At 45.9% G+C, this 17,483-nt stretch overlaps 4 protein-coding genes across 4 annotated transcripts; 3 read left to right on the plus strand and 1 right to left on the minus strand.

Moving 5' to 3' along the window:
• Positions 1 to 368: 368 nt before the first annotated feature.
• On the plus strand, positions 369 to 1,803 carry LOC119318606 (divinyl chlorophyllide a 8-vinyl-reductase, chloroplastic-like). Its single transcript, XM_037593185.1, has one exon. The coding sequence runs from the start codon at positions 457 to 459 to the stop codon at positions 1,687 to 1,689; it is 1,233 nt and encodes a 410-aa protein (XP_037449082.1). The 5' UTR covers positions 369 to 456; the 3' UTR covers positions 1,690 to 1,803.
• A 115-nt stretch (positions 1,804 to 1,918) lies between these two features.
• LOC119316159 (putative disease resistance protein At1g50180) lies at positions 1,919 to 9,571 on the minus strand. Its single transcript, XM_037590499.1, has 7 exons — positions 9,411 to 9,571; positions 5,839 to 6,079; positions 4,177 to 5,742; positions 3,786 to 4,056; positions 2,985 to 3,489; positions 2,214 to 2,252; positions 1,919 to 2,086 (listed from the first exon to the last, which is right to left on the minus strand). The coding sequence occupies exons 3-7, from the start codon at positions 5,735 to 5,737 to the stop codon at positions 1,919 to 1,921; spliced, it is 2,544 nt and encodes an 847-aa protein (XP_037446396.1). The 5' UTR covers positions 5,738 to 5,742; positions 5,839 to 6,079; positions 9,411 to 9,571.
• Positions 8,903 to 10,026, plus strand: LOC119316161 (G-type lectin S-receptor-like serine/threonine-protein kinase SD2-5; the record flags this gene model as incomplete). Its single annotated transcript, XM_037590500.1, has 1 exon — positions 8,903 to 10,026. A coding segment is annotated over one exon (957 nt), but the record flags the coding sequence as incomplete, so codon positions are not given.
• Positions 10,027 to 16,001: 5,975 nt separating this feature from the next.
• LOC119317188 (zinc finger A20 and AN1 domain-containing stress-associated protein 12-like) lies at positions 16,002 to 16,508 on the plus strand. The gene has a single exon (XM_037591609.1). The coding sequence runs from the start codon at positions 16,002 to 16,004 to the stop codon at positions 16,506 to 16,508; it is 507 nt and encodes a 168-aa protein (XP_037447506.1).
• Positions 16,509 to 17,483: the final 975 nt, after the last annotated feature.

Consider the following 17,483-nt stretch of genomic DNA (forward strand, 5'->3'; position numbering starts at 1 on the left):
TAGAGTCCATATCAAATTACCAATCACGATCATATTTATTTGTTAACGGATTCTATCCGTCATGTCCCCGGAGCACGCGCTTGTGAGCAATGCGGTATAATAGAGTGTAAATTCCTCTAATTACATAGATCAATATTAGGGTTATAGTCTAACTATACATCTAGCTCCTTTCAATCATCAGTGTATCCGGCTAGTCTTTCCAATATAAATAATATATTATATTCCACTGATAATCGACCAACTTAATTAAGCATATATTATTTAAGTATATTCCAGCAAGTAATAATTCCATGACAGTACGGATAGCACCGAAAGGATTCGAATGCCCAAAAAGAAATTACGGCAAGAGCACGTCAACTGGATAACCCCGGATTGCCTCCCCCGCCACCACCACAAACGCTCGCCGGCCGGCTTCCCCACACTGGATAGTCCGATACCGCATTTCCGTCGAGCACGATGGCCGCCGCCCTTCTCCTCTCCTCCCGCCTCCCCAAGAGCACGGCCATCGCCTCCGCCTCCGCCGCCGCTCCCCGCCCCACACTGTGTCCGCGCTTCCTCTCCTTCCCCCTCACAACCGCCAAGGCTTGCCGCCGCCGCGGGGGATGTAGTATCCTCGCCTCCTCTGCGACGTCGCCCTCCCCGGCCGCGGCCCAGCCTTTCCGCTCCCTGCCCCCCTCCGAGACCACCGTCCTCGTCACCGGCGCCACGGGCTACATCGGCCGCTTCGTCGTCCGCGAGCTGCTCCGCCGCGGCCACCGCGTCGTCGCCGTCGCCCGGCCCCGCAGCGGCGTCCGCGGCAAGAACTCCCCCGAGGAGGTCGTCTCCGACCTCGCCCCCGCCCGCGTCGTCTTCTCCGACGTCACCGACCCGGGCGCCCTCCTCGCAGACCTCTCCGACTCGGGACACGGTCCCGTGCACGCCGCGGTCTGCTGCCTCGCCAGCCGCGGCGGCGGGGTGCAGGACTCGTGGCGCGTCGACTACCACGCCACGCTCCACACCCTCCAGGCCGCGCGCAGCCTCGGCGCCGCCCACTTCGTGCTCCTCTCCGCCGTCTGCGTCCAGAAGCCGCTCCTCGAGTTCCAGCGCGCCAAGCTCAGGTTCGAGGGCGAGCTCGCCGCCGAGGCGGCCCGGGACCCGGCCTTCACCTACAGCGTCGTCCGCCCCACCGCCTTCTTCAAGAGCCTCGGCGGCCAGGTCGAGGCCGTCAAGAAGGGCAACCCCTACGTCATGTTCGGCGACGGCAAGCTCTGCGCCTGCAAGCCCATCAGCGAGGAGGACCTCGCCTCCTTCATCGCGGACTGCATCTTCGACCAGGAGAAGGCTAACAAGGTTCTCCCAATTGGAGGGCCGGGGAAGGCCCTCACACCGCTGGAGCAAGGGGAGATGCTGTTCGGGCTGCTCGGGCGCGAACCCAGGTTCATCAAGGTGCCCATTCAGGTCATGGATGGTGTCATCTGGGTGCTCGATGGACTGGCTAAGGTTTTCCCCGGGCTGGAGGATGCCGCCGAGTTCGGCAAGATTGGGAGGTACTATGCGTCGGAGAGCATGCTAGTGCTGGATCCCGAGACCGGGGAGTACAGCGACGAGAAGACGCCGAGCTATGGCAAAGACACGCTGGAGCACTTCTTCGAGAAGGTGATAAGGGAAGGAATGGCGGGGCAGGAGCTAGGCGAGCAGACCATCTTCTAGCTCCAGGCCTTCCAGCTTGTAAATTCAGGGCCAAGGGTGTAGGGACGTAAGTGAGACTTGTGAGTTTTGACACGTTTGTGTTTCCAACACAATATACATATTTTTTAAAACGAAGACGTTAGGAGGGTCCGGCTTTAAATTAATAAAGCCACCGGACATCAAACAGAGTTTAAAAAGCAGAGTAGCGTACAGTAGCAACACCAAAGCAGAGTAGCATGCAAAGCGTCGGTTAAATACTGAAGATGTTCAGGCTCCAGAGAAGTCTGTGGAGTGGTGCTGAGAAGACGACGCCGCCGCCCTCCCTCCTCGTCGAGGCGATGTCGGACAGGGGAACGCCGGAGGTCAATGCCACGCCGCTGGAGATTCCTGCGGAGGGGAAGGCTGCTGCGAGACGTGCCTGAAGCGCCGCCAAAGCAACATGCAAATTTTACGTAGCGCCAAATTGCAGGCTCCATAATTTGTTCTCTCAGAAAAGATCTCTGTAGAAATTTTTGTTCCAGATAAGTATGCTTGGGATTATTTACCACATCACAGTTCTCTGACCGAGGCCGTTCTTTCGCATTCTGAAAAACATTGAAGCAGATGCAGTAACAGAAGTTCAGGATATGGATTTTGGTGTATCTGTTTATTCCTTGTTGCTGCTGCTGATCTCCACTCACTCTCGTAACAGTTACTGCAGCCAGGACGCATCTATTAGCACATGGCTCATTTCTGATAAATTCAGAGGCTTCCTCTTAATTTTGTTCTGATTTTTTTTACTAACATGCCAAACTGGCACCAAAATTGTTGTCATTTCTGATAAATTCAGCTCGCTGTCTCCACCGACGCCTCACTCGATACAATACAAATTATGATACAATATCACTGCACAAGGCGAACTTTGTTGCGGAAGTGATTGCTCATTAACTGTGCCCAAATAAGACTGAACAACATGAGCTGATTATTGTACAATGCATATGGCTTGTTTGTGATAATCCCAATCCAGGAACAGTACACACAATTTAAAACAAAATACTCAACATGATAGACATTCATTCGCAAGAAAAAAAAAACCCTCAACGATCACACTTTGGTTCAGCCAAACTGAGAGGAACAGGCGTACGCTGAAAGGCCACATGATAGACATGCAGACCATAGGACCATAGTGCCTTCATAACTAGTACAGTACTATTCTTCTTCTCTTGCAGGGAGAATATCGTGACGCCCTATGATCTGCAAAAGGCAACGCGTTGTCATCGCTGGTGGCAGTATAATTGAATAAAGGAGGGCACGAGGGAGGAGGGGGGCTGCGTTACCTTGCATCCTTTGTGTCTCAGACCATCCAGCGTGCTGTCATTCAAATAATCTTCTAAATTATCCACTAACACGAGCTTGAGGGATGGAAGGTGCAGTAATCCATCAGGGATTCCTTCACCATGCGAGCAACGTGTAAATGACAGGTGGGATAGCTTTGGCATTGTCCCAACCTCCATCATCCACTTGTTAAAGGTACATCTGTCAAGTCGCAACTCTTGCAGACAAGGGAACCCTTGGGCACCAAAGGTCATTGTACTGGGATCATAATAACGCAACTCCAGCACCACAAGACAAGGAAGCATTTCCAGGATCGGCATCGGGTCTTTTCTATGTTCATCAGGAATAGCCGACATACGGAGCTCCCGTAAGGTTTGTGGAATTTGCACATTTCTTGGCAGAAAAGTACTAGCAAGATGTACATATCTTAGAGTAGGTATATCCCGGACGGAGCCTGATAAATATGAACCTGGTACATCTATAGTTTGCAGATAAAGGAGTTTCCGATGGGAGATGGTAGTTCGGCATATCTTCAACCGGTTTGGATGGCGGTCATGTAATAGGATAGACATGTAGTTTACCTATCTAGTTTTAGCCAGCCGGTTGTGGCGTCTTCTCTTGGCTAGTGGATGTTTCTAGCCCTTTTTGGCTCTGTGTGAGCTTTCTTTGATTTTTATTACTTTTGGAGACCTTGGAACCATGTTGGCACTGCTTTTTTGGTTAATAAGATGGCCGTATGCATCTTTCTGATGTAGAGGCCGGGGAATTCCCCCTTTTCAAAAAAAAGATAAAGGAGTTTCCTGATTGAAGAAGGAAGCATCATGTATCCACATCGTCTCAACCTCAGGTCTCGAAGGTGAATGCACCCACCAATTACCTCGTCGAAATTCTCTAGGATCGAGTTCTCGACATGAAGAACTCTTAGGAACCTTAGCTCAAGTAAAGATACTGATGAAAGTCCAAAGCCAAACAAAGCTCCGAGATTAGGTGATGCCTGCAAGATCTGCCCACTCATGTTTTGGTAAGAAGAACGATAGAATATCTGGTTATGAGATGATGATGCACCAACTTGTCCTGCATTTTGTTAGAGTCCATATATATGTCAGCAAAAAGCCACACACACACATTATATGAGTAATCAATATATTTAATAAACAGTGTACAAATAAAAGAGAAGAGGGGAAGGTAGCTCACCACTAGTAGTTTCATCGATTACATCAAGGAAACCATCTTTCGTTGCCTCTTCTATGCACCAGTCACGTATAATATCATGAATCCTTATTTCCTCAGCACATTCATGTATAATGCTTGTTTGAACAACTTGCACAAAACTTCTTTGAGCCAACTCACTTACATATGTACGAGCTGTTTTTTCTACAGTGTGCTTAGGTGTATGTGGAATCAAGCCTTCTACTATCCATAGATTAATAAGAGTCGACACAGATATTATGTAATCCTCAGGAAAAGCAGCAAGAGAGAGCACACATGATCTTAAATAGTGATTTGGTAGGTCCTTGTAACTGCGAGCTATTATGCCTCGCATCATCTGTATGTCCTTGGTTGATGGCCAACACAGTACCACATCGGACCATGCTTGTGTGTTGAGATTCTTTGATAGGTACCCCCCTAAAACTGCAAGTGCAAGTGGTAATCCATCACATTTCCTTGTAAGCTTTCTTCCTAGTTCTTCATATTTATACAGATCATGTATGCCCGATATTCTGTATGAAGGTAAAGCTTTGCTACTAAAAAGTAGCCAACTTTTCTCTTCATCTAAACTCCTCAAAGCATGTACATGGGTTTGCATTTCGACATGTATTGCAACATCTTCTTTTCTTGTGGTTAGAAGTAATCTACTACTGTTAGATGTATCCGGAAAGGCCTTAATAGTTCTATTTATTTGTTCCCATGTGTCTGTTTCCCACACATCATCAAGAACTACCAAGTATCTTTTCTTGATGAGGATATCATGGATCTTCTTTCCCACCTCATACTCATTCATCTCATCAATTTTTATAGACTGGTCTCCATCACTCAGTATTTGCTTCAAAATCTCCTTTAGTAAATCAATGACCTTGAACTTTTGAGATACAGTCACCCAAACAAGTGACTCAAAGTGTTGTTTCACGCCAGATGAAGTGTATACTTTTCTAGCAAGTGTTGTTTTTCCTGCCCCGCCCATGGCAACTATGGAGACAACACTAAGCATATTTTCTCCCTCAATTAATTTATCCACTATTTCTTTGTACTCGTTCTCGAAACCAACCATGACAACATCATCCTTGAAGGCTTGGTGTCTAAGACCATAATCTTGTAGGGACTCATCGACAACATTATTATCCAAGTCAATGTTCAAGCCTTCTACGCTCTGGAATATCTCACTAAGCTTCCTTCTCACATGCTGAATTTCAACACCAACTTTATGAAGGGTAGTCAAATCACTCGGTAAGTGAGCGTACCTTGAAATTGCACCCATGAAACCCTTTTTTATGTTATTTCTTTTCTTCATGTAATCTGCAGCTTCGATAACATTCTCAGCCTCATAAGCAGCATCCCTGATTTGACTCATTAAGATAGCAACTGTTGCATTTCCAGATCTCCGTTTTGTCTCGGCGTCTTTGAGGTAGCCCTGCAGCCGCATCAGCTCATCTTTCAAGAAGGCCACTTCAAGTGTGACCCCACCTAAGAAACTGCTCTCCTGAACAGCAAGATTTCCCAAGTTCCTAAGAACGGCGTTAATAGCTGTCTCGGCCATGAGTCCTACACAGATGATCGACCTGATGAGAGCAAGAACAATAACTAAGCACTTGAGAGAGAGAGAGAGAGAGAGAGAGAGAGAGAGAGAGAGAGACTCACCCAGGGGATATGAGGGTGCTGCCTTCTTTGCTTCAGTGTGCCGCTATGCTCATCTGGTCCACCGAGCACCGGAGGAGGCTGTGCCGTTAGGAGATTACCGGCGATGTATGTGGTTTAGGGACACTACCAGAACATGTTGTGAGCCAAGGCTTCGGAGGAGGCTTTGGAGCTTGGCTATATCAAAGCGTATAATACATTAACCGAGGCTTCAGTGTACTGAATAATATGTGCAAAGTCCAAACTGCACGTCCATTCAGCAGCTTGTTAGCTTGGATAGCGGCCTCCACATTAACTAAGGAAGTGTACTGAATAATATGACGCTTGAAACCGCCCAGTTCACTTATTCTATTTCATTGCTGAGACATGTAGCGCAAATTTTCCTGACAAACGACTATAATTAAGTGATCTAGCTCTGAATGAGTCATGGTTTCAGCGTAAAAACTATGTGGTGCTTGATTTGATCGAGTAGGCAAAGCATGTGAGTTTATAATGCTTGAACAACGTGCCCATTCTTATCAACTGCGACTTGTGAATGGGTCTAGGTCTTTGCCTAGCAAAAACAGTACGATGGTTGATGGGAGCAAGCTACCTAGCATGTGTTTGATGCTCGTAACAACCAACCTTAATTAATTATGGTTCGAACGAACTAATAGTTGGCAGGCTGATTCTTGTCTTACTATTACTAATTAGATTGTAGGCTCCACACTGACCTGAGGAATAGTTACAGATCTAACCATATACTGGATGTTTTTTTTTGAACTGGGCTTTACCCCTTTCCATTACAATCGAACGGAAATACATCAGTTCCAGAAACATATCCAGGGAGAGGGAAAGACGAAAAGCGAGTTCAAGCACTACCAGGAAACCCACCGCATTCGCCCGACATCGAGACGAATCCATATACTGGATGTTAAATGTATGGATGAGTGGCTTCTGTTGGAAATATGCCCTAGAGGCAATAATAAATTGGTTATTATTATATTTCCTTGTTCATGATAATCGTTTATTATCCATGCTAGAATTGTATTGATAAGAAACTCAGATACATGTGTGGATACATAGACAACAACATGTCCCTAGTAAGCCTCTAGTTGACTAGCTCGTTGATCAATAGATGGTTACGGTTTCCTGACCATGGACATTGGATGTCGTTGATAACGGGATCACATCATTAGGAGAATGATGTGATGGACAAGACCCAATCCTAAGCCCAGCACAAGATCATGTAGTTCGTATGCTAAAGCTTTTCTAATGTCAAGTATCATTTCCTTAGATCATGAGATTGTGCAACTCCCGGATACCGTAGGAGTGCTTTGGGTGTGCCAAATGTCACAACATAACTGGGTGGCTATAAAGGTACACTACAGGTATCTCCGAAAGTGTCTGTTGGGTTGGCACGAATCGAGACTGGGATTTGTCACCCCGTGTAAACGGAGAGGTATCTCTGGGCCCACTCGGTAGGACATCATCATAATGTGCACAATGTGATCAAGGAGTTGATCACGGGATGATGTGTTACGGAACGAGTAAAGAGACTTGCCAGTAACGAGATTGAACAAGGTATCGGGATACCGACGATCGAATCTCGGGCAAGTATCGTACCGCTAGACAAAGGGAATTGTATACGGGATTGATTAAGTCCTTAACATCGTGGTTCATCCGATGAGATCATCGTGGAGCATGTGGGAGCCAGCATGGGTATCCAGATCCCGCTGTTGGTTATTGATCGAAGAGTTGTCTCGGCCATGTCTGCATGACTCCCGAACCCGTAGGGTCTACACACTTAAGGTTCGATGACGCTAGGGTTATAGGGAAAGTATGTACGCGGTTACCGAATATTGTTCGGAGTCCCGGATGAGATCCCGGACGTCACGAGGAGTTCCGGAATGGTCCGGAGGTAAAGATTGATATATAGGAAGTATGTTTTTGGCCACCGGAAGTGTTCCGGGCATCACCGGTAGTGTACCGGGACCACCGGAGGGGTCCGGGGGTCCACCGGGAGGGGCCACCAGCCCCGGAGGCCTGCATGGGCCATAAGTGGGAAGGGACCAGCCCCTATGTGGGTTGGGGCGCCTCCCACCAAGGCCCAAGGCGTCCTCAAGAGGAGAGGGGGCAAACCCTAGGCGTAGATGGGCCCTAAGGTCCACCCTAGGTGCGCCCCCTCTCTCTTCCCCTTGGCCGCCTCCCAGATGGGATCTGGGGGCTGCCGCCACCCCTAGGGAGGGAACCCTAGGTGGGGGCGCAGCCCCTCCCCTCCCCCTATATATACTTGAGGTTTGGGGCTGCCCAATACATGTGATTTGCTCTCCCTGTTGGCGCAGCCTTACCCCTCTCCCTCCTCGTCTCTCGTAGTGCTTGGCGAAGCCCTGCTGGAGTACCGCGCTCCTCCATCACCACCATGCCGTCGTGCTGCTGCTGGATGGAGTCTTCCCCAACCTCTCCTTCTCCCCTTGCTGGATCAAGGCGTAGGAGACGTCACCGGGCTGTACGTGTGTTGAACGCGGAGGTGCAGTCCGTTCGGCACTAGGATCATCGATGATTTGAATCACGACGAGTACGACTCCATCAACCCCGTTCACTTGAACGCTTCCGCTTAGCGATCTACAAGGGTATGTAGATGCACTCTCCTTCCCTCGTTGCTAGATTACTCCATAGATTGATCTTGGTGATGCGTAGAAAATTTTGAATTTCTGCTACGTTCCCCAACAGTGGCATCATGATCTAGGTCTATGCATAGTTTCTATGCACGAGTAGAACACAAAGTAGTTGTGGGCGTCCATTTTGTCAATTTACTTGCCGTTACTAGTCTTATCTTGATTCGGCGGCATTGTGGGATGAAGCGGCCCGGACCAACCTTACACGTACGCTTACGTGAGACCGGTTCCACCGACTGACATGCACTAGTTGCATAAGGTGGCTGGCGGGTGTCTGTCTCTCCCACTTTAGTCGGATCGGATTCGATGAACAGGGTCCTTATGAAGGGTAAATAGAAATTGGCAATTCACGTTGTGGTTTTGGCGTAGGAAAGAAACGTTCTTGCTAGCAACCTATAGCAGCCACGTAAAAACTTGCAACCGAGCAATTCAGGGAAAAGCTCGGCGAGGGAGGATTTGGGTCTGTTTTTGAAGGACAGCTTGGTGATGAAAGAATTGCAGTAAAACGTTTGGATCATGCTGGTCATGGAGAAAAGGAATTTTTGGCAGAGGTTCATACAATTGGCAGCATCCATCATATAAATTTGGTGAGATTGGTTGGTTTCTGTGCCGAGAAGTCAAGGAGGCTCTTGGTTTATGAGTATATGGCCAAAGGATCCTTGGACAGGTGGATCTATTGTCGGCATGACAGCAATGCTCCTCCTCTGGATTGGAGGACGCGTTGTAAGATTATTGCTAACGTCGCTAAAGGCCTGTCTTATCTTCACGAGGAGTGCACCAAAAGAATTGTTCATTTGGATATCAAACCGCAGAATATCCTCTTGGATGAAAACTTCAATGCCAAAATTTCTGATTTTGGACTATGCAAGCTCATTGACAGGGATACGAGTGAAGTGGTTACTAGAATGAGAGGCACACCTGGCTATTTGGCTCCTGAATGGTTGACATCGCAGATCACGGAAAAGGCCGATGTCTACAGCTTTGGCGTTGTGGTCATGGAAATAATCAGTGGAAGAAAGAACCTCGACACCTCTCAGCCTGAAGAGAGCATCCATCTTATCACCCTATTGGAAGAAAAGGTGAAGAGTGATCAGTTAGCAGATCTAGTCGACAAGCAGAGTGACGACATGGAAGTGAACAAGCAAGAGGTGATTCGGATGATGAGGATGGCAATGTGGTGTTTGCAGATTGATTGCAAAAAGAGGCCGAAAATGTCAGAGGTTGTCAAAGTCTTGGAAGGCACCATAAACACAGAAAGCAACATAGATTATAAGTTTGTTGCAACGACTCCAGTGAACTTTGGCGTGGCAGGAGATGCATGCTCGTCAGCTCCACCTCTGGCTTCAGATGTATCAGGCCCCAGATGAAACGAGACTGTCCTGAGAAGATAGGCAACCAGATTATGTATAGGAGATATGTGCGTCCACACAAACAAAAACATGGTTTGTTGTATTTTATCAAATTACAGCAATCCAAAGCCCCTTAATATAGTTATTTTCATTCTTGTTATCCATCTGCGACTCCTCCGCAGTAAAATAATACAGTATGTAAGAGGAAGTAACTACCTGTGGGTTATTTGTCTTATTCAAAAACCTACAAATCCTTCTCTTGGGGAGGGGAAGACCCCAGAGCCCAGGTTTGGTGAGTGGTAACATTGTGGTTCTGTTTGAACTGACCATCTTCATCTCACCCATAGCGTATCAGAATTGCAGAACATCCCAAGTTTGCAAACATTCTTTTTATAGAAGAGATAAAAAGAACATTGTTCTGATCCTCTGCTCAGCTTCCCCTTGCACTGAAAAGCAAATCACTTTCAATTCAAAGCAGCTACTGTGAAACAGAGGAAATGGATGGCTTTTTGTTTTACGGTTTTCCTATTTAACAAGAACTTGTTCCAGCATATTACTGTTGTTGTTTCAAATCTCTGCATTGTACGTGGCATTGACACTATGTTTCTTTCTTCCAGCCAGAGCTGTAAATTGCTCTGTTGTTTCTTCTACACAAAACAAGCTTAAAGCACCACACGTCTAGAAAATATTATCTGATTCAAGATATCATGTCGGAAAATCAGAAGATGAGAAAGCATAAATCGTACTACTAATAGATCATAGCAGCTGCACTCTACTGGACCGGGTTATGTTGTTCTATTTTTCTTCCGGTCAGAGCCGTAAATTGTTATGCTGTTTCTGTGCAAGAACAAGCTTGTAGGCAGCACCACGTGTCCACACAAGTTTATCTGATTCAAGATGTCATGTTGGTAAATCAATCAAGAGATGAAAAGGCATAAATCGTAGGCCGTATCAGTTCCACTCTACTGGACTACTAGATTATATATATATAGAGAGAGAGAGTAGATGGTAAAATCTTGTGTTTGGGCTCTAGGATTATGCTACATAGGTTCAGAAGAGGGGAATAAGAGTTCAGAGAGCGAAAACCCATATACCTCTCTCCCCGTCCGTCCCCATGGGAATACTTGACATTCGCGGCACAGCACAGGTCGCAGTTTCCCGAGTTCATGCCGGCGCCTATCCCCGTCCGCCCCGGCGGCGCCAACATGCTCGCCGGCCACCAACGGTCTCCTCTGTACGATCTGGAGCTGGTTCCCCGCCCACTCCGCCCGGCAATAGGTTGAGGAGGAACGCGAACTGGGGGAACGGTAGGAATACGGCAGAGGCGGAGGAGGTGGAGGGGATCCCCGGCCGGTGGTTCTCCGGGTCGGCGAAGAGGAGGAGGAGACCGCCGGCAGCAGTGTTTTTTCTTTCTTTGAGAGGGAGAGAGAGAACAGCGCGTGAGAGGCTCGTTGTTTTGGGCTCAGCCTGGTGCGCGGCCCACTATTTACAGAGACAACATGGGCCATATTCCAGCGAACGAAACTTTTGCTGCCTGGTTTTTGTTGGGAGGAAAAAGAGTTTTAAAATGACCCCCGATGTGTACATTTAATTCTCTTAGTCCATTCCATTCCATAGAAAAAAAAACAAATTATAGCTGCGAAATACGCCAAAACGGCAAGGTATGAAAAAACTCACGTAAAATATTCTTTTAACACGGTACAGACACAAACGCTCATATATACGCGCATACACTCAACCATATGAACGCACACACGCACACTCTACTCCTATGAGCACCTTCGAGAGGCTGAGCCGGCATATCATCTTGAGATTTACAAAGTCATCATAGGCACCTCGTCATTGACGGGAACGTCTCCTCCCACTGAAAGCGCATCGCCGGAAGTCCTGAAATAAATCCAGAAATAATCTCGAGCACCAGGACTTGAACCCTAGTGCGTTATGGGTACCACTGCCTCTCTAACCATCCAACCACATGTTGGTTCGCAAACTCGGTAAAACATATCGAGCACATTTTGTCTAAGAGGTGTCTCTTTTACGCACCTTGTATTCAAACTTGTAGTGGAAAACAGTATGAATACCTAATGCCGCATTCGAAAGATAAATTGGGATTTATGAGGTATGCCCACAACCCGCAAAAAAAAGGAAAACACACTAGGTAAAGAAAAATAACGGAAAATAAGAACTCAGGGTGGTTTAAATATGGAAAGGTCTAAAACAAAGTACAAGTGTCTTCTTCATGTGGTTTGCGTATAATGTCCGTTGCACTCCCAACCATAGAACCAAACCAACCGTGTCCTGATGCTCAAAGGTGTTAATTTATGCGGACCACCTTGTCTTCTACTCCTACTCTTTAATCGCAAATAGAACAACATGGATGGTTAGAAAAAAAATAGACCAACAACACAAGGGATTGTATATACGTATGTGTATGGTTACACTTAGACGTGTATACACTTGTTACACTTACGCACGCATGCACTCTCTTGTGATTACCCTAAGTACGATGTGAATCGTGACAGATGGACCCAACGGGAGGGTGATATTGAGTTGTTGATTGTTTTTGAGATGGCTAAGAGCAAGTACAATAGTGGGCTATAAGCCCGCTTACATGGCACCTTTGCCTATGTGGAGGAGAGAGACAAGGAAAAAAATGATGGAGCGGGCTAACATGCAAGAGCAAGCCTCTACGCGTGCTCCTAGATAAAAACATTTAATTAGAGAAAAGAGATAGAAAGAAAGTTAAAAAAAGTTCTAACTTATACTCCCTCCGTCTAGGTGTATAAGTCACCTTAAGAAAATCAAATAATCTCAAAACACTTAGGCGTGGTGCATTAACTCTCATCTCGTTTCTTGTTTCTTGACATATCAACCAATAAGAGATGTGGGTCGCGCATGTTTTCAATGACTCGAGACTACCAAACACAACATGCAGTGGTTAGTTCAGTGCATACAATGCTATTAATTAGCAAATAAACATTAACTTTTTTCATTTTCCCCTCCTTCTTGGTCACGGTGCACAACGTACGTAAGATGACTTATTCACATTGCCGTCCTGCAGCAACATCTTGGTGAAGTACGGGAGTCCCCAAAACAGTCATGTGTCATCTGCAAAAGAAAATTATTAGCATCATGAGATCCTTACAAGACTATTATAATTTGGTGGTATGAGTGCTTGGGTATATTCTTTTTTACATTCATTCTACGGCACATGCAACGTGCTTATAAGTCTGGATACAAACCACCTAATTCTAAAATAATTAATAAAACTGAAGGTCTAAAGTATCATAGTTAATAATAATGATGAAGATATGAAGGGGGCACAAGACAATTTATTCCAATCTAGCACCCACCACCCCGTTTTTCTCAAAACTAGTTTGGGGGGGGGGGGGGGCATTAGCTAGCCTTGCTTAAGTATGGTAGATTTCCTTAGCCGGTCTGAGCAAGAGCTCGTAAGAGCAAACCTGGTTGTTTGGTTGCAACATGTCATACGCTGGATAACATGACATAAAACAACTCCAATGGTGTGGGCGCGTCGTGGACGGTGACTCACTCATGAAGGGGAGTTATGTTACGAGTGCACAGGGGAGTGGAATTGATTTTTTTGCGCCTGTTGGTTGCCCGCACGGGCGAGCCAAATTGGCTCTACTTTAGGAGCAAGGTTTTGACAGCGGTTATTAGGTTAATTGCCACCAGAAGCTAGATTTTTCTGTCCATACCAAATGCCTAACCTTGTCCAGCAAGGCTCGTTTAGTTTTTGCCTTAGATACAAATGCACCCTAAGTCGCTCTGCCATTGCCAGCAACATAAGTATGGCCACAGTCACAATAAAATTTTACTTTACAAATGAAAGACTATTAGTTTCCCCATAAGTACTAGTATTACTAGTAGCTAGGTACAGTAAGAGCAGGCTGCAACTACTCTATACCTACTAATAAAAGAAATAGGTATTCTTAGTCCGTCCTGCTATTTTATAGAAAGCCCCTTGATTTTTCTGACATTAAACCCGTAATAAATATCAAAATCAAATGTTTTTTAAAATACCCATATCTTCTAAACTGTAACTCCAAATTTTACATGTTATATATCAATTTTGATTAGAAAAATATGTAGAATCTGAATATAATGTTATTTTACCTGTTAACACTTTGTAAAAAAATACTATCTAGGGTGCAATCTTAATCAATAATACATTATTCGTCTTTCTTTCATACCGGTAGTGATTCGGATCGGGGATGAACTCCTCAGCAAAATCAAGATTGGACACAAAATTGAAGATAAATTTGCAAGAGACAACCAATAAATAAGGACATGGATCACAAGCAATAAAAATCTTGTATCCTCTTCATGTATTTAAGAAATATGCATGTGCAAAAAAGTGTTCAAGAGTAACCCTAAGTTGGTGATGCTTAAACTGAAAACCGCCCTTGATGCACACATCTCTCCGTAGTGTGCTAATGTTTCATCGACTGTTTTTGTCGTTTTCCTTTACCGGCCCGTAACAATACCAATAATCACTTGCCCATTTCTTTGTACGGATTAAATCTATAAGCAAGCCGTGTTGAAATAGAATACATGTGGAATCTTGAACTGCACTTTTGTAGGCTAAGAGCATCATTGTTTGGGTCGTAACTACAAATTCTCAGAACATAGACAATTTTTTGTAAATTAAGAGTGTGGTATTTTTTTCTCCTGTTGCAACGCACGGGCCTTTTTGCTAGTAATAGCTTATGTCACTATTTATGTAAAAAATTGTTCTTGTATTGTTGATGATTTTTAAGCAACATGTAAAGAAAACATATTAGCATATACAAAAACTGTTCCATAAATGATTTGTTCGACTTGCCTAGCTGGTTGCCAATTTAATTCTACCAAATAGTCACGTCATTTTATAAAACTTTGTCGGTACTTATAGGATTCAGTTACCTTAATGTTTTGTTGTGCTTGTCATTTTAATTCTACCTAGTTGCCGTATTGTCTAATAAAGCTTGTTAGTATTTATAAGAATTGAGTTGACACAATATTTTGCTATGCTTGTCATTTTAGTTCCATCTAGTTGTTGTGTTTTCTCATAAAGCCTGTCCATTATTGTACAATCTAGTTGTCATGGTGTTTTGTTGTACTTATCAGTTTAATTCTATCCAGTTGCCATGTTGGTTAATAAAACTGGGTGATTGTTTTAAAAACTAGTTATCGTTGTGTTTTTTTTTGTGCTTATATGTTCAATTATACTCAGTTGTCTCCTAAAGCTTGTCAGTCATTGTACAAACTAGCTGTCGCATTATTTTGCTGCGCTTGCCATTTAAGTCCTACCTGGCCAGTTATTTCATAAAAAATGTCAGTGGTTGTAAAAACCAGTTGCCAGGGTATTTTCTCGTCACTTGTCTAGTTGGTTGCCGGTTTAATTTTACCAAATTGCCATGTTATTTTTCCATAAAACCATACTGTATGTCCCTTTATACTACATAAATAGCATCTTTATCTTGCTCACATGTGTTACTAATACAGGTTGTACATAAAAATTTTCCAGAGATTATATGAATTCAGAGATAAAGAAAAAGAGTAGCGTTGCTGCCTCAAAACTTGTGGTGTACGGACACTGTAGTTGATTTACGCACGCTACAATATGTAACTGTTTTTTTTTTTTGTGTGTGTGTGTGTGAACCAACCCGGGGTTGAGTGGTTAGAGGTCGGTGGTATCCTCGGCCTACCAGGATTCAAATCCTGATGATCACATTTATCCTGTATTTATTTTAGAATTTCTGACGCTCAATTTCTTGGAGGATCTCATAGAAGTAGGGTGTGTATATGTGCGTTTATACGATTGAGTGTATGCGCGTATATATAGGCTTGCATCCGTACTATGTTAAAAAATATATGTAGATTTTACAAAGATGTATAGAATCTTTATATCTCATGGCAATGAACGGACACGTTCAAAACTGAACACCGTAGTATGGTGTGGACCGACCAGGGTTGGAAATCGGTCTCCGTGTCTGAATTCGCGTGTGACACGCTGTTCTGGTCACCGGGCGTAGCGGGACCTCTTAAAAGCCCACGGGATGACGACCTCGGGGCCTCGTCACGCACGAGGACGAAGAGCAACCGAACGACAAGCGATCGATCGCGTCCTTTTCGATCAGAAGATCAGAGCTGATAGATGGCGCACGGGCAGGAGTCGTCGCCGACGCAGGCCGCCGGCGCCGGCACCGCAGCGCTGTGCGCGAACGGCTGCGGGTTCTACGGGAGCGCGGCGACCAAGAACATGTGCTCCAAGTGCTACCGCGACCACCTCAAGGCCACCGACACCGACACGGCTGCCCCCGGCCCCGCCGTCGAGGGGAAGACGAAGGTCAAGGAGGCCGCCGACGTGGCCAACCTCGCCTTAAACCTCAAGACGTCGCTGAGCCTGCAGGATCACTCTGCAGCTGCCGCCGCCGAGGTGCCGACCGCCGAAGCGCCGGCGAAGAAGCCGACCAGGTGCATGGCGTGCAAGAAGAAGGTGGGGCTGCTGGGGTTCGCCTGCAGGTGCGGTGGCACCTTCTGCTCGCTGCACCGCTACGTGGACGGGCATGCGTGCGGCTTCGACTACAAGAAGGCCGGCCGTGAGAAGATCGCGCAGCAAAACCCTCTCGTCGTGGCACCCAAGATCCAGAACAAGATTTGAAGGCACAAGGAGTTCAAGAACTTGTAAAGCGTTTTTTTTTCTGGGGACATGTACATAGGTACTACCTCTCCTCTTTAGATCTTTCACGTATGCTCTATCTTTTTAAGTTGAAGAGAGCCGATGTTGATTTTTCTTGTTAATTATTTGTAGTCATCTATTCATACATACAGATTGGTGTAAATACGTACCATCGTGTTATTCGATCGTTCTTGTCCGATGGTACAATGGTCAACCCGGCGAGTTTGGAGGCAACTCGACGACTAGGGTTTGTATCTAGTCCTAAGCTTGATGATGATGTTGACCATGTAGAATTTGGATCCGCTGTGCGGACCTCTCCTCCCTTTATGTAGGGCTAGCGAGATGGTGTGAACCTTAGAAAGCATCAAGGTTACACCTGATTCTTTTTTGTGCACAAAGTTGGCTCACCGTCACCGACAGGCCTTCCAATGCTTAACAGAGATATCTGCAGGATATCTTCTAGGATCTCTTAGAACCCAGGACTTATAGCTGAAATAATCTGCTACTAGAAGGTGGAGGTGCGGCGGCACGCCGCACCCGTCATGAAGCCCATGTTTGTGGCTGCGTTGTTTTTCTTATAGAAGAAAAGAGGGCACCGGGTAAGTAAGCTAGCGGTCGGTATGTGCAAGCCAATTTAACATAGATAAATACCGAAAGTTACCAACAATCAGTTCACCCATGGTTACAAACACATAGCCACTCCGGAGGTAGCAGCCACCGTCGCTCCTAGCCTTCGTCTCTGCTACTCCCTCCCTCGCCGTCATTGTTGGAGGCCGCCGGGCAAGCCTGGCGGAGGATGGTGACGGCAAGGATGTGTGCTGCCTCGCCTTGGTGCCTACAACCCATTCCTCGGATCCAAGGTCCCGGAACCGCCGTCTCCTCTCCCGTCGGTGTGTGATGACCTTGCGATGGTTTCTTGCACTCATCACCGCCATGGGAAGGCCACTGATGGATCCG

Source organism: Triticum dicoccoides, chromosome 6A, assembly GCF_002162155.2.
Source record: "Triticum dicoccoides isolate Atlit2015 ecotype Zavitan chromosome 6A, WEW_v2.0, whole genome shotgun sequence".
In the NCBI taxonomy this organism is placed as follows: domain Eukaryota; kingdom Viridiplantae; phylum Streptophyta; class Magnoliopsida; order Poales; family Poaceae; genus Triticum; species Triticum dicoccoides.

Excerpts from the sequence above, each read along its gene's own strand:
- LOC119317188 (XM_037591609.1), top strand. The coding sequence starts at position 16,002 with ATGGCGCACGGGCAGGAGTCGTCGCCGACGCAGGCCGCCGGCGCCGGC.
- LOC119316159 (XM_037590499.1), bottom strand. The coding sequence starts at position 5,737 with ATGGCCGAGACAGCTATTAACGCCGTTCTTAGGAACTTGGGAAATCTT. Across the intron at positions 4,057-4,176 it reads AATCGATGAAACTACTAGTG|GACAAGTTGGTGCATCATCA; the intron begins GTGAGCTACCTT and ends AACAAAATGCAG. Across the intron at positions 2,253-2,984 it reads TGAGACACAAAGGATGCAAG|AATGCGAAAGAACGGCCTCG; the intron begins GTAACGCAGCCC and ends AATGTTTTTCAG.
- LOC119318606 (XM_037593185.1), top strand. The coding sequence starts at position 457 with ATGGCCGCCGCCCTTCTCCTCTCCTCCCGCCTCCCCAAGAGCACGGCC.